This window comes from Ochotona princeps, chromosome 12 (assembly GCF_030435755.1).
Source record: "Ochotona princeps isolate mOchPri1 chromosome 12, mOchPri1.hap1, whole genome shotgun sequence".
NCBI classification, from domain to species: domain Eukaryota; kingdom Metazoa; phylum Chordata; class Mammalia; order Lagomorpha; family Ochotonidae; genus Ochotona; species Ochotona princeps.
This window is the reverse complement of record NC_080843.1, coordinates 44,075,886-44,096,877: the sequence shown is the minus strand read 5'-3', so window position 1 is coordinate 44,096,877 and position 20,992 is coordinate 44,075,886. Positions and strand designations below refer to the sequence as shown.

Genomic DNA, 20,992 nt, shown 5'->3' with positions numbered 1-20,992 from the left:
CTTTGTTGTGTATGTTACTCACATTGCTTTTGACAATCTCTTCCCCATCCAAGCAAGAAACCCAGACACTCATTTTCAACATTGGGTGCTTCTGGCACCTGTGATGCCTGACTCCATGAGCTTGTAGCTGACAGAATCTAATGAGAATATTATGGTTACTCCTTGGTATGCATGAGGGACCGATGCTAGAACCCCCTAATTGATGGGCACCAATGTACAGGTCCAAATATAAAATATTACAGTATTTGCATAGAATGTGTGCATATATTCCTGTATACTTTAAAAAGCATGTTTAGATTCCCTTTTCCTGCAGGATACAATGCAAATGCTGAGTAAACGCTCGCATACTGTATTGTTTAGGAAATAATGGTGTGGGAAGTCTGTATATGTTCAGTACAGGTGCATTCTTTTCCCAAATACTGTTGAACTGTGGTTGTTTGACTCCATGAATACAAAATCCACAGATACAGAGCCCTTGGTCACAGAGGGTGAACCTGTATCAGGTTCTGTGCTCAAGAAAAGAGTCTCAACAGGAAGGGCTCCGGGGTGCATGCGCTTGACACACACTTGATACGTCCTACTGATTTATTCTTTTTATTTTCCCTTAACTCAGCTCTGTTGAACAAAAATCTCTGCTGAAATGGTTCACTTCCCTCGTGTCTCAGCCCCATCACTGTGTGAGGCAGGGCCCCATCACTGTGTGAGGCAGGGAACTTAAATAAAATACTTGCAATAGGATTTTCAGATCCTTTTGACTGACTGACCAAATGTATTTGGGGAAAAAAACTGTGAAACTCAGATTTTTGTTACAGTCAAAAAAACATAATTGAAGAAGGGCATGAATGCCCAAGCCAACGTTTGTATTGCAACTTTTCTGGCATGTGTAAATTGCCTGTTTGGTTGCAACGAGAAGATGTAAATTAGCTGGCTCTAAGCCTCTGGCCCAAAAACACGTTGCCCTCAGGAATGACAATCCTAGCCACTTGGGGCACTTTTGACGTACAGCAGCTTGAAAGACCCGTGCTGACCCGGGGTGTCCCCATGTTGAGAAGGCAAAGGAGGGAGGTGTTGTGATGCAGCAGACTCAGCCTTTCAGCCTTGGCTTTGGACTCCCACACCTCATAATGGAGTCCAGGTTCAGTTCTAGTCATTCCACTTCTGACCCAGCTTCCTGCTAAGTACCAAGGGAAGGAAGCTGATAATGGCTCAAGTACTTGGTCCCTGCCACCCATGTGGAAGACCCAGATATACTTCCTGGCCCATGGCTTTGGCTTGGCCCAGCCCTGGCTGTTTGTGGTATTTAGGGAGTAAACCAGTGGATGGAAGATTCCTGCCTTTCTGTGCCTCTCTATCTGTGATACCCTATCTTACAAATAAATAAAAATTAAGAAAGAAAAGTTACACTATTTGTTAAAAGAGGGGAAAAGTAAACAACAATACAGATAAAGATAAGAGGCAAAACATCCAACAGTCCACTGCTCCTTCAAAGCATCATTCGATCAATGCAGTGAAAAAGACTGCAGTGGATAGAGTGGATCAGGTAGCCCCTCTTGGACATGGATGTGTCTTGGATTTGGGGATGCGGTACCTTAGGTAGACAGGTACTTTCGCTCTCAGAGGAAGACCAGTTGGAAGTGAGGGTATGGTGAAGCTCTTTTCAGGACGATGCTTTTCAGGACAACCACCTTCTAACTGGGCTGTGTGCTCTCAAGTCTGCATCCCAGTGCACTGGGGCATCTCATGGCCGGTGTCCTCACAGTCCTCTGTGTCCCCAGTTTGGAGGACATTACCTAGCAACCTTGAGAGGAGATTAATACCCATTAAAGAAGCTAATATCTCAAAGGAACCAAGAGCCCTTCTATTTCCTTGGCTGTTGAAATTATAGGTTGACCCTAACCTGGAGAAGCACGCATACACCCTGCACCCTCACCCCAACACACATACTCACTCTCTTCCCATCTCCCTTGCCCTACTCCCCTCCTGTTCAGAGTAGGGCAACATACTAAATAACATAGTGAATCATCTTTCTGCAGTGATAGGGAGCACAACTGTGGAGTCCCAAGAGGCCGTGATATTGGGAGAACAGAGCCAACTATCATTTGCAGTGGGGTCGTGATCACTTGCTTGTACATTGCTGGCCTTCACACACTCATCATAGCACTGTGTAGTGGGTAGAGTAGGTTTCAGCCTTGCATCAGAGATGAGTGTAGGACTAAACCGCAAGTACAGCACATCCTCCTCCTTCAACCCTCTGCTGGCTGTTTCCCTGGAGACTGCAGGCAGGTGGACTCCCATTGTGATCAGGATAGCATAGACCACCATTAGCCTCCCCCTGGGAGTCCAGTGATGCTGTGGCTACATGTCTACAGTCATCCCAGCTTCAACTTTCTTATTCATGTATAGGTAGGGGGAAATAATCCTGCAGAGATATTATGAGGACCAGCCTATTAAATGGCTGAAAAGCTGTTTGAAAAAAACAGCATTGTATAAAGGCTTACTAAGAACTCAAAGCTAGAAGTTTCTGGAAATAGGAAAGGGATGCAGGCCCCAAATCAAGAACTAAAACATTTTATGATTTGATGTAAGTGGGCAAAAAATAATTAAAATGAAAATCCAGGTAATAATCTCCATTCCCTCCCCCGAATTGCCAGTAAAAATAATGTCTGTGATGTTTTTCATGCAGGAAATTAGTTCCTGTGTTGCAGGGTTGATGCCGAGAGGGAAAAATGTTCACAAACAAATCGCGAAGGAATGTTTCTCCAAGTACACTGCTCTTAGCCCAGAGGGCTAAATGACTCCTAATGGCAACTTGGTAGTTAGATTATTCTGCCTTAGTTTACTGCTCTGAAAAAATAGCCACTGAAGTTATTCAGGATGCTGCCAGACGTGACAAGCTGTGGGAGACCGTGGGCGGGCATTGGCACTTGCTGAGGCGAAGGCACGTCACCATGTAACCGATTGAGTCTGACCAGGCTCTCATATGTACCGAGGTATTGTTAAAGTCTGCTGCTACTTAATCTTAATTGGCTAAAAAGACATGCATGTCTGCGTGCAAAAAGACATGTTCATTTAGATGAATGAGGTAGGACTACAGAGAGAAAATGAAATTCAAGGGGAAAGCAGATATGCCTAACATAGAGATGAGCACAGCTGGCATGTTTGAATGTAGCATTGGATATTTTCTGGTGGAAAAAGCAGAGCAAACAGCTCCAAATGCTGTGACGCTTGTTTCCAGGCACAGGAAAGCATCTTGGACCCAGTGAGGGAAGGCAGAGGAGGAAGAGGGGGTGGTTCTAGTACTAATCTCTTAGAGAAATTTCTCCTGAAGGGAAATGGTATGGCACTGCCAGCTCTGTTGTTCTCCTGGAAGATGGCCTGATTTCTACCTTTCAGAATTGCTCCTTAAAACTCAGCGATAAAATATCACTTTATGAAAGTAGCAGAGAATGGGGATTAAACAAAAGAAGGGCCCTGAAGCCATGTTGTTACATGTAAATGAATATACCTATGTTTATAACCCTCATCAAAGTGATGGCCAGGATGCAGCAGATTCTCATGAGGTGGCAGGCACTACTTGTAGCTATGGCGTTTAAGCCTCAGAACAACCCTGCTAGAGTCAGTGATCCTTTTGGCTCTCACTTTGTGCAGGTTGCGAGTCGAGGCACAAAGGGGCGGTGAGCAAGGAAGGAGGAAGGGGAGCCCTGCAGACTGTCCTTCCCCTTTCCCGTGCTGCCTTCCTGCAGCGACTCTCCCCCTTGCTCCTAATTTCTACAGGGAGTCAAAAGTTTCTATAAAAAACAAAACAGAACAAAAACATCATTTTCACTTCAATTGGCCTCAATGTAGAATTGAAGATGGTGTTCATGCTGCTTTTAAAATGCTGTCTTAGGGTGCGTAAAGATTTTTGGTTTTTCTCTGCTACAAGCCTGTTTTGGTTAGGTCACAGCTACTGCCATTGGAGAGTGGAATTCACTTGTCCTGTCCCGAATATTTTACAGGTGCCCCCACACAGATAAGTAATGACTCTGTGTGAAATTTGTAAAAACAAACAAACAAAAAATTTACTCATCTGATGGCAGAGCAGCAGAGAGAGAATGGAAGAGACCGAGAGATCTTGTCTGCTGGTTCATTCCCCAAAATGGCTGCAACATCCAGATCTGACCCAGGCTAAACCCAAGAGCCAGGAACTCTCTCTGATTTTCCCAGGTAGAGAGATTGCAGGGGCCCAAGCTCTCGGTTCATCTTTTCATGCATTCCCAGGCAGTTTAATTGAGAGCTGGGTCAGAAGTAGTACAGCCAGAAAACTGTGGGAATTTATATAGGATGCTGGTATTCAGGCAGTGGCTCATCCAACTGCATAATACCGGTGCTGTGTATGGATTTAAACAACATTGTATTTAGCCTCCTGCCTCTCTGCCTGTACCCTTGGGATCAGATCTGTGATCTGGTAGCCAAGAGCCAGGAAAAGGGGAACATCTTGCGTGAAACAACTAAATACTGCTTTATCTCATCCCTTTAGCATGACTCTAAATTTTGTGATTTTGCAATTTTTTTGTATTAGATTGACCGATACTAACTGAAGGCAACATTGTATGCCAAGGTAATAGTTTAGCTTCCCACTTTACCTTGCCTTCCCATTCTAGTGGAAAAATGAAGTCACTGTGAGATGAGTCCATGATGTGGAAACCACACATGGATGATGTGGAAACCACACATGGCTTGCAGGTTGCTTGAGGAGCGCTGAGGTGTTTACTCTTCACATTAAACTCTGTTCTCTCCACAACCATGGATCTGTGTTGATCTTATTTAAAGGAGAACGTCTCTGTGTGATTTTAAACCCTCCAAGAATAAGGTTAAATAGAAACAAAAAAAAGTGTCTAAAAATAGTGTGATGTGAATATTTTCTATAAAGCAAAAACATGGAATACATTTTCCTTTGTTCTTTTCCAAATATGGGAGATGCTATACATCTCTCAAGTGCCTTGCTAAACTGAAATCGAAGTTGTTAAATGAAATCAAAAGGTTAGTCCCTAATACTGCATCACCGAGAATCAAATTTGAAGGGCAAGATCCCTTTAGAAGCAGGTACATGCTGTGAAGTGTTATCCCTGCTGTCTTGGCCAGCTCACGTCAGGACTTTCTATCAGTGCCACATCACCCAGACTTGCAGCAAATGGAGTAAGGAGAAACAAGAAGCAAGGAAGCATTAAATGCCAGAAAGAAATATGTTTACATAGTTATTTAGTGTTTTTACATATATTCAGAGAGTCCTCGCTCCTTAGAAAATTAGATAAAAAGACAGATAGATGTTCAAAAGTTAAAAAGTAACTTTAAGGGAACATTCAAAAATATTTCTCCATATTCAGTGCTTCTCTTTTGCCTCTCCTGTCTGCTCCTGTACCATGAGCCTGTCAGTTAGGACAAAGCAGAGAATACCGAGAGCTGATTCAAGCCTTTTTTCTATCATTATGTAACAGCACTGTTGCACAAAGTCACACAACATCATACAGAGAGAAAATTAATCATCGGCTAATGAGATAGGGATGTGAAAAGAAGTTTCAAAGAAGTCATTCAGAAGCCCCAATTAGGGCCTATTCTTATGGTCCCCCATGGGCATCAGTGGCTGATCCCAGGTCCAGGGGTATGAGAAGCGCTTAGGGGAGGAAAGGGAGAAAGATGGGGAGGGAGGAGAGAACTCTTGGGAACAAAAAGAAGCTTTTACAGAGTGCCAGATGAGAGCTCTGAGCACCTGAATTAGCAATTGGAAACAAAGATGATGATATGCAGCTCCTTTCAGAGGTGAGTCTGTCTGTGAGGGTGTGCACATGGCTACTTAGAGAGCTTTTAAACTAGGAGCTGAGCACAAGGGCTGGTGTCATTGGAAGAAACAGACAACCCTGAAGTTCTTTCACCTGCTTGGAAGTGTTTAATGGGAAGGAGTGGGATGAAGAGTTTGCAGTTCAACCCATTCAGAGGGAACCAGGAGCAGGGAACATAACTTGAGTGTGTGTGTGTGTGAACTTCTGACATGACCCTGTGTGTGTCCCTGAGATTTGACAGTGACTCTCAGAACAGGAGATCAAAGACAAAGGGTGCAGAAGAAAGAACTTTACAGGATTTGCCTAGTAAGGTATTTATTTTTGGAAAGATTTATTTTATTTTTATTTGAAAGGCAGATATAAAGAGAAGAGGAGAGAGGAAGATCTTTCGTCCGATGGTTCACTCCCCAAGTGGCTGCAATGGCCAGAGCTGAGACAATCCAAAACCAGAGCCCAGAACCTCTTCTGGATTTCTCATGCATCACAAGTGTGGCTTAGCTCATTGTGCCACAATGCCAATCCCTGACTGGCTTCTGAACCTTTTCTGGGCTTTAGTTTGTCTTCAGCAGATGAGTGTGAACATGACCTATGCCTGCCACAACACAGGAGTGTCCCAAGATCAGCTGGATGAAAGCTAGACATCATATCTAAGTGTGCAGAGCTCAAGTGTGCACATACACCTGTCACCAAGTGCATCCTGGATCTGCCATACCCTGGCTGTGTGACCTCAGGAATGTAATCCTTCTAAGCCTCACTTGTAATGTCTGTAAGATGCAGTAATAATATTTGCCTCTTAATGTTCCTGTGAGGAGGAAATGTGAGCTTAAAAACCTGAAAGTGTTTAGCATAATGTCCAGCATATGGTAAGCATTCAGTAAAGGGTAGCAATTACATACAACATTAATGAATGCATTTATATGTGTAATGAATATTTATGTAAACTTCTATAATGCTGTTACCACTGAATGCACATAGACGATCATAGTGACGAGAATGAAGTGTTTCATTTAACAAATACCTGCGTGCCTAGTAGGTGTCGGATATTTGGCCAAAAAGCTTGCCTGCAAAGACATATGAGATTCCAGCCTTTTCTTCATGGATATGGTAGTTCAGTGACAGAAACAGCTTACTGAAAAAATGACAATACTGTATGATGGCTGTCATTAGACACTGACTGAAACAAGGAGTGATATAGAAACGCAGAGAAGGGAGATGGCTAAGCCAGCCAGTTTATGGTATGGGTTGAATGGTGCCCTCCCAAATACACTCCCTACATTCTTGCTAAAAAGCCCCAGTGATTAAAGCCCTAAGCTCTTGCATCTGTGCATGTTACTGATCCTACCTGGTTGGAAATAGGGTTTTTGTGGATATAATCAAGTTAATATGGAGTCATATTTGGTTAGGATGGGCCTTGTCTAATGTACCTTGTGTGCTTATGAGAACAAAGAGACACAGACAGACATATGGGGAGAATGGCATGCCATGGCCAAGGCAGTGAGTGAAACACAGTGAACCCCCACAAGCTGAGAGGAAGGCAGGGGCAAGCTGTTCCCTAGAAAGAGACCCTGTCGCCCAGCTCGGGCACTGTGTTATGACAGCCCTATGAAATGCGCATAGGGTGGGGTAGTGTTAGGGAGATGACCCCAAAGGAGGAGAGAATGCACCTGCTCTTTGACAGGATGACTTGCATCTAGGCAATGGGTATGTAAAAAAGGTATGTCTACAACACACTTCCTGGGCTCCTGACTACAAAGATGCTTCTCTGTGTGTTCCTGGAAGTGCTGCTCAAAGCTGATCCCCTGGAGGCTGAACTGCTCTCAGATTTTCTCCCTCTGTGAAAAAGCAAACCCCCGATGATGGCTGCAGATGTGTGGGGGAACAAATCAGCCACGCAGATTCTACGTTAACATAAAAGAGCATTTTATGAGACAAGTGGATGCCTACAAGCAGGAAGGATCTTTAGGAAAGTGAAATTGAAAATGCTTTTGTGATTTTTCCAAAGAGACCCAAAGGCACGGAGGTAGGTGTTCCATTTAAACACAAGATGCACATCCAGAGCGAGCTCCTGGAGCTCTGCCACGCACACTTCATCAACAGAGACCTCATTCTATCAATAAAAGCCTCCATCTCTGCTGACGGGAGATGCAAGACCTGCGTAAGCGAGGCACATCGATATCAACTGCTATTTAAACACAGTTGACCCAGGCACGGGAGATTTGTGTCTACACTCCAAAATACGACATGACACCAACTCTAGATTGTTTCAGAACCCCTGACCACAGCAGGCTCAGAGAAGAACTGACTGCTCATAGCAGTCTCTAAAATATGCTGCACACCTTGACCCCCAAAGGGGCTCTGGTTAGCAGGATGTTAAGAGTTCTTCAAAGGTTCTGGGGGAAGGGGCCCACACTAGGGACCAGGGATTTGAATTAGACACCAGAGGAGTCTGCACCCTTGGTCCTCATCTGCCACACTCAGAACAGGCTGTGTCATGTTGTCCTGGGCCATGTGAGACATGTGGTGGTGCACCTCCCAGCTGAGGTAGGACAACCATGCTGGCACACACTGGGCAGGCATGGTAGGGTTTGCTATACCAAGAAAGCAGTGGACACAGGACATAACCAGGGAAACAATTTCAAAACGGAAAGACTTGGGCATCGCCTGGTCCTGCCCTCTCAGTTTAGAGAAAAGAGTGATGCCCAGAGAAGTTCAGGAACTTAGCTAAGATTGGAACTTTAGCTGCAAGCCAGAGTCCTGCTGCTACTTCATTATGTATTTGAGTTCCTAGACCTCCCAACCTGCCTTCCCCATGCATGCCTCTAGGGATGGTGCCCCAATTGCCACCTGCCACAGCGCAATCACTTCCTAATGGTTTGTTCAGTGAGAAACCTATATGCATAGGGTTTGGAACAATGGCTTAATTTGCTAACTTTCCACCTTCAAGAACTGGGATCTCATAAGGGTGCCTGTTCATGTTCTGGCTGTTCCACTTTGCATCCAGCTCCCTGTTTGTGGCCTGAGAAAGCAGTGGAGGATGGCCAAAGTTCTTGGGACCACGTACCCATGTGAGAGGACTAGGAACAAGCCCCTGGCTTTGGATTTGTTCAACTTCAGCTGTTGTGGCCATTTGGGGAGTGAATCAGCAGATGGAAGAGCTTTCTCTGTCTTTCTTTCTATAAATCTGCCTTCAAATAAAAATACATCAATCTTACAAAAAAAATCTGCATATCTTGACCCAGGCCCCCATAAGCCTTGGCTACTACATCTAATGTCCTGTCTGCTTTCTTGAGCTGTACTAACAAGTATAGTTCATTCTGTCTGTCTGTCTGTCTCTCCATTTTTCTCCTCCAATGGCAGTCAAAAGTATGAAGAAAGCTTTGGAAACCCCTGAGTCTTCAGTTGATACCAGCAGCCTGTTCTCCCAAGTCCTTCTTTAAAAACCTGCTTTTTCTAAGGCCCTGATATACTTAGGAAAAGGCCAAGCAGAAACTGACCAACTGGTCAACTATAGTATTAACCTTTCTTGATTGTACATCCTGTATTCTTTATTTCCAAGCAGTTTATTTATTAGAAAGGCAGAGAAGCAGAGAGGCAGAGGCAGACAGACAGACATACACACAGAGAGAACCACATACTGGTTCACTCCTCAAATGCCTGCAGCAGTCAGGATTGGGTCAGGCTGAAGCCAGGAGCCAGGAATTCATCTGAGTCTTCCATATGGATGGAGGAACCAAAGTGTTTGGGCCATCGTCTGCTGCCCCTCAGGGTATGCAGTAGCCAGACGATGAAATTAAAGTGGGACAGGACTTGAACCCAGGTAACTCGATTTGAGATGTGGGTATCCCAAGTGGCATCTCAGCTGCTTCACCAAATGATCTTGCTGCTGACTTTAGCCTGGCTCAGCCTTGCCATTGCAGCCATTTGAAGAGATAAACCAGCAGGTAGAAGACCTGTCTGTCTTTCTTCCTCTCTCTGTAACTCTGCCTTCCAAATAAATAAATTAATTTAAAAATAAAAACAATCAGCTTTAGGTCACCCTGCTATGTCTTGATCTTTTGCTCTCAAGATTCTCCTTTAAAACTGCATTTCCTCTGCTTTATAAAGTTTTTCTATTTTTAAGGATAATGGAAGGAGCCATTATTGTGGTCTAACAGGTAAAACCACTGCCTGCAATGCCAGCATTCCGTATGTGTGCCATTTCATGTTCAAGCTGCTCCACTTGCAGTCTAGCTCGCCGATAAAAGGCCTGGGAAAAGCAACAGAAGATGGCCAGGTGCTTGGGCCCCTGGCACCCAAATGGGAGACCTGACTATGGATGAAGCTCCTGGATCCTGGCTTCAGCCTGCCTCAGGTGTCGCCTTTGGAACCATCTTGGGGGTGAACCAGCAGAGGGAAGATCTGTCTCTGTTCCTGTCTCTCCCACTCTAAATAAATAAAAAGCTTTGTATAAAAAGCTTTGTATAAAAAGAGTCAAGAAATGGAGAATATGTAATGACAAAATAATCATTGTTTATAAACTTAACAGACACCCAAAGGGCTTGGGGATTCAATTGGAGACCATTCTAAGACAGTTGCTCCCTCCTAAACCTCCAGCAAACTGAATGCCGTCATGTACTACCTGGTTTCTTGATGGAGTGAGGATCAGTCGTACTTTGATCAGTGATTCTTCTGCAGACAGGAGAAGGAACTACTGTGTGTGTGATGGAGCTCCTGCGGCCTGTCTCTTGCCACATGTGCTTAGCAGCTCCTTGGACTTGACCTCCCATCTGGACTTGGACAGGAGGGAAGAGGCCATCTGAGATTTGGCCTCCAAGTGACCTTGATGCTGGCAGGCGCTAAGAGCTGGAATGAAGAGAGGTGTGTGCCTCTTACCCAAATTCAGCCTTCACTCTTCGTGTCTGGGTCCTATGTTAGGTGACCTAACAGGGGGCCTCATCTCTCAGTCTGTGACCCCAGGGATGTTGTTGCCAAACCCTATTCAACCCTGGACTGAGAGTGAACTCTGAACCAGGCTGATGAAAGTCCTGTGACCTGTGGACGGGTTTTGTGTGTCTGCTGCTAATGATCTCTGTATCCAGCCACTTCGTGAGGGTACCCTGGGTGCTGGACTTTCTGTGAAGCTACCATCAGCCTGATTGCTGACTTTCTTGTTATTCTGTTAGAACACTGTGTTCTTCCTTCTGGACAAGATTTCTTCCTGGCTCCCATGACTTAATCTCATTCGCTCAGCCCCAGCCCCTGCCCACACCTAAAAGCATACATCCAAGCCTTGTCCAGCAGGAGAATCCTGCTGCCTTTTTTTTTTCCAGCAGAATCTGATTCTCAACTCCTATTAAGACTCTTTCCTGAGGCATCATCAGGAAAGAAGCACTCCACTGCCAGTGGCAGCAGACAAAGAGAAAAGAGGCTGCAGGATATAGATGATGTGGGCTCTCTGGGCTGCCAAGTAAACCTCTGACCTTTGGGATTTGTTGCCGTTTTTTTTAAAAGATTCATTTATTTTCATTTGAAAGGCCCACTTTTCAGAGAGAGAAGGAAACATGGAGAGAATGTTTCACTTGCTGGTTCTCTCCCCAAATGGCCCCAGCAATTAGAGCTGAGCCTATCTGAAGCCATGAGCCAGGGAGCTTCTTCTGGGTCTCCCATGTGAGTCCAGGGTCCCTAAGCTTTGGATCATCCTCTGCTGTTTTCCTATGCCACAGGGAGGGAACTGAACCAGATGTGGAGCAGCTAGGACACCAACAGATGCCCATTTAGGATGCTAGCACTGCAGGCCTAATATTAGCCTCATACACCACCCCACCAGGCCCTGGTGCCATTTTTTTTTGTTCCCCAATTTATCCCTGTGACTCCAGATCCTCATAGTATTACATACCCAGGAAGTGCTGAATGAACTAGTGAATGAATTCACCAAGTAATGAAGCAATTTAACCACCATGTCTCTAAAATCTCAAACAAGCAGCTTCCCAACCCCTCTCTGGGAAAAAAAAAAAAAAATGTGCATCTCTTTGAAAAAAAAAACAAAGGCCCTGCCCGGTGAATCAGGAAGTAGGCTCTGTGTTTTGTCTTTGTCTCCACCAGCGCAGAGTGAATGTGTCATGTCAGAACCTCTGCCTTTCATCTCTGGACTCAGAGCCAGTACAGGGAGGAGCAAGACCAGGCCACAGTGCGCAGTGAACAACTTTTGCTCTTCTTTAAAGATGGTGGGCAAAAAAAGTGCTTCAGCTCCCTTAATTGGATTCTTCCTTACTGCCATCCAAGTGGCCCTCCTCTTCCCCTAAGTAGAATCCTAACCTATTATTTCTGAAGCTCACAGGACAGATTTCCCACACAAGGCAAGCAATCAACTCCTGGGGTTTGTGATATTTCCTCAATCTACTCCTCCTGGGTATATGTTTTTCTCAAGGTTCCCTCCCCCACCCGCCATAGAAGTCTGTTTTTGCTTTAATGATGCAGTACATAATATGCTCTTATGCTGTTGGAGAAAACAATTTCCATCTGTTCATATATTGTTAAATGAGTTCTTTTTTTTTTTTTTTTTTTCAAAACGTTCTGGGACCAGTGGTGTGGTGCAGTGAGTTTAGCCACCACTTGCGATACATGGATCTCGCATCAGAACACTGATTCAAGTCCCAGCTGCTTCACTTGGGATTTTCCGCCCTGCTAGTGCATCCGAGAAGCAGTAGACAATGGCCCAAGTGCTTGGACTTCATAAGCTTCTGCTTACAAAGCAGAACTGGGATGGAGTTCCCAGCTCCTGGCTTTGGTTTGGTTCACCCAGTGGATGAATGGATGAAAGATCTCTGTCTCTCCTCTCTCTCATCTTTGCCTTTCTATCACCCTGCATTTCAAGTATATAAATGCATCTTTTTTTAAAGACTTATTTATTTTATTATAAAGGGAGATGCAGAGAGAGGAGAGACAGAGAGGAAGATCTTCTGTCCGATGATTCACTCCCCAAGTAACCACAGCGGCCAGTGCTATAACAGTCCGAAGCCAGGAGCCAGGAACTTCCTCCAGGTCTCCCAAGTGAGTGCAGGGTCCTAAGGCTTTGGGCCGTCCTCAACTGCTTTTTCCAGGCCACAAGCAGGGAGCTGGATGGGAAGTGGAGCTGCTGGGATTAAAACCGGCACCCATATGGGATCCCGGGGCATTCACGGTGAGGACCTTAACCATTATGCTATTGCACCGGGTCCTACAAATGCATCTTTAAAATTTTTCTTCATGCTCTCCCACCTCCTGCCCTGTTATCCTAAATCTCATCTCCTTTGAGGCCCAGCATAATGTAAGCCTTAATTCCTTCCAAAGCTGTTTTCAAGTTACTGTTCTCACCATGCAGATTGCATTCAGCCTCATAACCTCTCCACTTCATTGTAGAAAGCAAAGTAACACTTGGTATAGAGTAAAATTTCATGCTCAAGAGAAGTGTCTTTTTGTCCCCACTTCTGACAACATGATGTATTTATTTGGCCTTCAGAAAGAAAACACAATTCTGTTACAATTAACAGAGAATGCAGGCTCTGGACTTCTCATCTCCTTTGTAAGAAAACATCTGTTTTTTCACAGAGCTCTTATGCCATGGTCTGCAATCCTAACTGGTTTCAGCCTTAGATTATCCTGGGTTGGCAACCAGCAGTGAGGGCCAGGCCAGGGAAGACAGACGAGGCTCCTGTACACTGAGATAGAACAGAGGCAGAGGCAGGCCAGCATTCCCACTGCTCATGTTTCTGTTTCTGATGTATTCACCTCAGATGCCCAGATGTTAAACAAATGATCACGATGCTGAAAGTCACTCCATCTTGGAGTATGATGGGCTCTTGGCATCTGAATCAGCAGGAAAATCTGTGAATTGTTTTCTATTTGGGAGATAAAGTAAATGTTTAGAAATAGTGAAATGTGTTAGGTGAATGATCAGGTTGGGTCATCCTAAGCGGAAAGTTTTGAAATAGTCCCATGTATACTCAACTGTATAAACATGGAGCCAGGGAACTGGGCCTAGTTCTGGCTCTGTCATGTGTTTGCTTTATGCAGTATGGAAAATTTCACTTAACTGCTTTTCTTTCACAGATTTATTTTTATTTTATGTGCGAGGTGGAGTTACAAAGAGGAGAGAGAGAGATCTCCCACCTGTTGATTCACTCCCAAAATGGCCTCAATGCCCAGAGCTGAGCCAGTTTGAAACCAGGAGCTTTTTCCAGATCTGCCACATGGGTGCAAGGGCCCAAGAACTTGGGCTGTTCTCCACTACTTTCCCAGGCCACAAGCAGGGAGCTGGATGGGAAGTGGAACAGCTGGGACTTGAACCATATGGGATGCCCATACCATCGGAGGAAGCATAGCCTGTTGGACCACAGTCCACCCTTCACTTAACTGTTTTCATTCTCAATTTCTTTAACTATAAAATAGGAATAATACCTGTTGGAATTTTTGAGAATTTGATGAATATCCAGAGTGTGAATTTTGTTCTAGTCACTTCTAAGCTTTGGTGTTTTTTGAGTTTTGGAATGCTGCTACTCAGAGGAGTCACCCAATCACGTAGCCCCATGTTACAGAAAAAACTGAGAATCATTATTATAGAGGAAGGATCTAGAATGTACACACACACACACACACATGTTTTGCATTTACATTTACAGTTGGGGAAAAAAAGACCCTCATTTTACAGAGGTCATAGTTGTATACCTTCTAGAAAATGGGACCCATTTCTTCTTCGGGGTGGGTATGAACATCACACATTTGATTCCATTCAACCCAGAAGAGGAGTAGAAATGTCCAGATTAGCTGGAGCAATGCACCAGAGCATCCCACCCCAGGAAGAAAAGTGTGGGCCACACCTTCTACATCCTCTGGAGTTTCTTAGTGAACCGAGGGTATAGCGGTCCCATCACCTGACCCTGTACTTACCTTGCAACTTAGGTTAAGCAACGAGTGTAGCCTATGCATGGGGGTGAGGGTAGAGGGTATACTTGATAATTTAAAGGAGAGAGGATGGGAAGGAAGAATAGGAATGGCAGAGACCAATAAGGAGGAAAAGGAGAATAAGAGACATGATGGACGTTTCCTTCTTGCAGGACAGTGAATGGTCACCAGGCTCTCCTGGTGACATCTTTATTTACCTGCAAACCTTATCACACCACCACCCAGAGGAATGTTTTCTACAAACAGAAAAACTCTCAGGAGAAGGAACCCCCTATGTCTGCACTCAGAAACTCAGTACAGTGTTTCAACATCACCCTCTCCTTAGCAAGGTGTTAATTTTTGTAAGTTTTAATTTATGGACTAAGATGACATAGGCTTCTTGAATGCAACAAGATTTCTTGGAAATTCTTGTAAATTGTAGAATGACCAAATCTTGCTAATAAGAAAATGTACAACTTCTCAGTTAACATTTTTTTTTGTGGTGAGAATACTGATATATTGTTTTTGTGTGTTTCAAGAATATAGTATCTGGGTCAAGTATGATGGCCAAGATATCACTTGGAACTGCAGCATCCCATGTCAAAGTACCTAGGTTTGAGTCCTGCCTTGTCTTCTAATCCAGCTTCCTGTTACTGTGCACCCTGGGAGATAGCAAGTGCTTGCTCAGGTGCTTGAGTTCCTGCAGTCCCTGTGGAAAACCTGCATTGATTGCATGGCTCCTGCCCTTCAGCTACAACCAGCCTGGCTGTTACAAGCATTTGGAAAGTGAAACAACAGATAGATGGAAGATCTCCCTGTGTGTAGGCCTCTCTTTGCCTTTCATGTACATAAAAATAGAAAAGCATATAATAGCACCATTACTTGTGGTCACATATACAAAAGATCTCTTAACTTAATCCTCTTGTCAAATTGTAATTATGTAGCCTTTAGCCAATATTTTTCCAACTCTCTATCCCCATTAAATTCCCCAGCCTCTACTAGCCACCATTCTACCCTATCCTGTGCTTCTTTGAGATCAACTTTTAGAGTCCACATATGAGTGAGATCATGCAGTGTTTGGCACTCTGTGCCTGGCTTATTTCACCCAACAGTGTGTCCTCCAGTTTCATCCACATTGTCAGAAAATAAAATCCCTTTTTTAGTATGGGCAAGATATATTTTACTGTCTACATACACCACATTTTCTTAATCCATTTATCTATTGATAAACACATAGGTGATTGCATATCATGACTTTTGTAAATACATTGAACATGGAATGACCATGTTATCTTTGATTTCATTGTGTCTGCTATATGCTTAATGGTGACATTGTTGCATCATTTTTCAGAAACTCTGTTTTGCACAATGGCTGCTGTATCAATTTACACTTATGCCAACAATCTCTAAGAGTTCACTTCATTCCATGTCTTCACCAACACTTTTATCTATTATCTTATTTTTAAAATAATAAATAAACTCTTATGTAACCTTTGCAATTACTTCATTATCACACTGAAAAATAATTCTGTATTTTTGCTGAAAAATTGATGCTCTCTGCCCTTTTCGTTTGCTTTCATTTCTTTTAAAGTGATACAGATTTCAGGAGGATGGGCTGATGGTTTGTTGATTGAATTATAAGAAGGAAGTGTGATTAGCCAAAGAATTAAGAAATGTACATAGCCAATTTCATGCCTGCACATATCTAAGACATAGTAATTATAATCAGTCATTGCCCTTCCCGCTCCCCATGTACCCCAGGGGAAATAAGTTAGGTAGGATTTGAATGTATCCTTATAAAGTATGTACATATATATTAAACTTTCCCAAATGTAGGTCACTTGGCTAAGAAGACTCCTGTTATAAAAACAGGTTGACTATTAAATTCGTAGGGCACTTCAATGTTAAATGATATTCTCCCCGCATTCTGTGTCATAAGGCAATGTAAACAACACAGGATGTGAAGAAACAGAAAGTGGCCTTCATGGTAATAGGGAAGCTTCACGGTACATGGTTTTACACATTAACACGCTGTGTTCAGTTCTGCTGTGTTAATATTTTAAGTAACATAATTTCTTTTTTCATGTAAGTTTAGGTTCGTCTTTTCTCTCTCTCTCTCTCTTTCCTCTTCTGAATTAGTTTTCAGTAATGCTGAATCTTATGCCAGGAGCAATTCCTGGAAAAATAGAAAATGTAAAATCAAGTAAATTTTCATGAGAAAACAGCAACAACAAAAACGACAACAGATTTAAGATTACCCAACCATAATCTCATCCTGTGTTCTCTGCAGACTCAATCTGTGTCCCAGGCTTTGATCCAAGCCTCAACATGATGACTGGAATCACCCCCATCAACCCAATGATCCCAGGCCTGGGGCTGGTCCCACCACCTCCGCCAACCGAGGTGGCTGTCGTCAAAGAAATCATCCACTGCAAGAGCTGTACTCTGTTCCCTCAGAATCCAAGTAGGTAACACTGAGCAGAAACGCTGGCTCAAATCTTACATCCTTTTCTTTTTGAAAACTGGAAATAACATTGCACTCATATTGAGGTACAGAGAACTGTACCGAGGAAGAGTACATTCTGTGGAACGCCTCTGTCACTGGATAAGAACACGTGTACACATATGTCCAAGGGTCTGTCCAGGAGCTGAGTGATCAACTCCATGAAAGCCCGTGCAATACGAGGAGAGATCATTGAGAATCTTTCTTTTTTCCTACAATTTGCTATAGAACCTGTTGTGAAATATAGAAGCCATTGCATCCGTCTTCACATGTGTGGGAGAAAAATTCTGAAATGTGCTTTGCTGGATAGCAAATGGAGTTAATTTGGCAGCTAGCAATGTGGAGGCGGGGGCAACCTGCTTCCCAGAATTTCTGGACCAAATTACATTTGCTTGAAGGACACATGTAATTGATGAAGTCAATGGGCTTTTTTTTTCTTTTCTTAATTTAGCCTCAGATACTAAGTGTTTGGGTTTCTGTAGCTAGGATTTTTTTTTAATTTCTATTAATCAAGTGTAGTCTCTTTCAATTGGACTTTTCAGGAGATTGCTTTAGTAATCTACATGTAAACTAGGTAAAATGTTGTGACAATGTGCACTTTTATCTTTTTGTGCAGCGTCCCCCACATTTAATAGTGTGCACATTTAAATGTGAATAATAACAAAGTGTTTTTTCAGGCGCGGTGTTTCACAGCCAAGTAAGTATTGTGTGGCTTCCCCGGGTTGTGTCTCCCGTGTGCTGGCTACCTTGCTGCTCCTTTATCTGGCACCAAGACAAAGCCAAGAGCAAGCGGAGGTTCTTCATCATGTTGTCATTTCACCACGTCTTGTACTTGAAGTTCCCTCCTCTTCCCCATATTCTGGCTTCTGTGTGATTTGTGCACACACATGCTCATTGTTTGCAGACAAGTATAGCCCCTTGGTGTATAAATGAATATACTTAGTAGAGGTTGGTGGGGGTGGGCAGAGGAAGTAGGGCGGAAAAGCCAGTAAGCCAGGCCTGGGATAAAGGTGAGTTGGCGCAGAAACCGAGCCAGGCTTGGGCTGGAGCATGCTACCCAGCAAGCCTACCTTTTGTTGGGGACCCGAGGAAGAAGCCCCAAGGCATGCAGGACAAAACTCTCTGTTCTGCTATGATTACCAGATCTCCCACCTCCATCCACAAGAGAACGACCTCCCGGGTGCAAGACCGTGTTTGTGGGAGGATTGCCTGAAAATGCAACTGAGGAAATTATCCAAGAGGTCTTCGAGCAGTGCGGTGACATCACAGCCATCCGGAAGAGCAAGAAGAACTTTTGCCACATCCGCTTTGCAGAGGAATTCATGGTGGATAAAGCCATTTACCTTTCTGGTACTTTGCATCCCTTCAGGGGTTTTTCCAGGCGTCCTGTTTGCTTTGTGATGTTAATATAAGCATGTATCCCCTTTTGCTTTAATGACACAATAAAGTTCTCAAAGTCTGGAACTGAAAAGGGAGGCAAAGTGCCTCTTCTCTTGGCTGCCAGAAGTACTGTGAAAGTCTGCAAATGCGTACCTCTCAGGTTTTCCACCACCAGTCTTCAGAAATTCCTTTGTGTTTCTAATTAATGCTCTGGAGTGCTTATTAGAGGAGAAGGTTTATCATGAATACTGAGTGCTGTTATTATGAATCCTGGATGTCAGCCTCTTGGGGGCATGTGGAGTGAAGGACTGGCTCAGAACAGATTTCCTTTTCCAGAAGGTGGATTCACCTTCTAGACCCTAGAATACCAAAGCAGGAGGAGTTCCCCGTGGGAGAGCAGTTAGTTGCTCTGTCCTCAGAAGGAGGTTCACTATGGCACTGCCCATTGGGTAGTTTAATGATCCTACTCCCACCCCAGCCTTGTTCCTTGGTACCAGTTTTTGTTAAATGTTGAATTCAGGCCTGATGCTGCTTGCCATTCCATGAGCATTGAAGCGGGCTTGTAGAGTCCATCAATGAGGCCTTTGCCAGACCTAAATCTTACAAGGCTAGTACTGATTGGTGGTATGTGGTTTTGGAAGGCCATAGTTTTGCATTCTAAGTCTTGTTCTACCTGCACGTGCTCCAGCTACAGTCCTCAGTTCATCACTCTCAGTATTCCACCTCCCTACTCTTAAAGCTAATGGAGGAAGGTGGGAAAACAACAACAAAAAAATCTGTGCTTCATTGCCAGGTTTACTGTTTTTTATCCCGACATTCTGAGGTTATGCCAAAACCATAGACTTCCCTGAGCTAGAACAAGAAGCAGAGAGCTTCAAAAGCCTTACTGCAGTAACACTGTAAGTCACTGTTCCCAAAGCTAATCCTGGCTGTTCCAGGATGGCCAGTGAGTACAGCAGGGACAACAGGTGCTGCTCAGAGAGAGGACATTCCTTAGAGTGGTCTCCTGGAGGAAAGACTCTGGGGTCCCAAGTACTGCACCTCTTCCAGTGGCAAGCCAGCAGGGCAGGCTTTGATAGGAGAAAGGGCAGTTGGCAGTGGGATCCAGTAAAGAAAGACAGTGGGTCACAGGTGAGTCATTTGTTACATGTCTGAAAGCATTTCCAAAACAGAGATGGAGACAAAGCATGCGCTAGACAATTTACAGCGCACAAACAACCACTAGACAGTTGGAGATTCTGGTGAGTACATGGCAGGAGATTTCCCCCTGCCTTGGTCTACATAACCTGTCTGCCAGCCTTCCTCCTGCCATCTGCAAAATGGAAAGCGTCAACAGCATTCCCTTGCAGGCTTGTTGGGAGGAATCACTCAGACAGTTGGTGTTACAGGGCACCTGTAATGCATGAGCCAGTCTGTTAGTGGCTGGTTTTGAACAATGTTAGCCTGAGGAGGAACTGATTCTTGTGTCCTTGGGCACTGCTGTCGGAGCCTGGGCTCCAGTTATGGCTCAGAAATAAAACCATTCCACCTGATTCAGATGGAGAGTAATGGTAGATCAGAGCTCTTTTTCCACTCTAACCCAACTAGTCTAACAAGGTCTAGTCCCACTCAGAAGTCCCATGAGACTCTGAGAAGGATCACTAGATTGTAGCATGTAGAGAATATTCCTTCATTTGATGCTGTGCTTTAATGTTGTGCTTCACCCAGCCTGGTCCCTGATGATTCTGCTTCTCTCAGCAAGGCTGCCATGGCTCCTGGGTCTGCCCCATTGGAGCAGGAGATGGAGCAAAGGTCTCCCCTCTGATCTCCTTGCCTTGGAGTGGAGGAGAGCGTCCCAGCTCTTCCTTGAACCCCTTCCAGAGACTGCAGCATTGGTCCTGGGCTGTCTGAAAGGCAGATTAATTGGAGGGGCAGGCAGGAAGGAAGGCTGCCTCTTCTGCCTGCCAGCACTTGTCAGCCCAAGCCCAGCTGGAAGGAAGGCCTGTCTAAATTTAGGATGGCATTCACGTGGAAGGCGGAGCTAATTTTAGCCTCAGCTTCATCAGGGTCTCTTTTAAGGCCTTAATGATAATGTTTTTGTGAAAGAGAGGCCGCTTCTAGAAGGGGAAACGTTTGGAAAGTGACTCTCCAAATGTGCGCAGGCTATGTGGCTTGGACTTGGTGGGACGCCTGGCCAGCCTCCACCTGCTGTTATGTATGCATCAGCATGGCACACACCCAAGACACGTTTGGCTTGAGCAATAATCCTGTTCAACTGTGAGGACATAGTTGGCTTTTGATTGGTACTGTTACATCTTTTCACGTTCAGATAACGCTGGAGAAGGGGTCAGTGGCTTTGGAGGGATCCGAAGTGAGATGTGTGTCTTCCTTATAGTGTTTCAAAGGTACGAAG

At 44.3% G+C, this 20,992-nt stretch overlaps 1 protein-coding gene across 10 annotated transcripts in view; it reads left to right on the top strand.

Moving 5' to 3' along the window:
* The window catches only part of ENOX1 (ecto-NOX disulfide-thiol exchanger 1), a 487,830-nt gene that overhangs the window by 329,410 nt on the left and 137,428 nt on the right, over positions 1-20,992 (top strand). For 9 of the 10 annotated variants that reach the window (XM_058670707.1, XM_058670710.1, XM_004577459.3 and 6 more), the window contains 2 exons: positions 17,008-17,181; positions 18,364-18,570. In XM_058670707.1, the coding sequence (XP_058526690.1) occupies positions 17,008-17,181; positions 18,364-18,570 (381 nt within the window). The remainder of the gene's footprint in view (positions 1-17,007; positions 17,182-18,363; positions 18,571-20,992) is intronic. The other variant, XM_058670708.1, reaches the window with a different exon arrangement.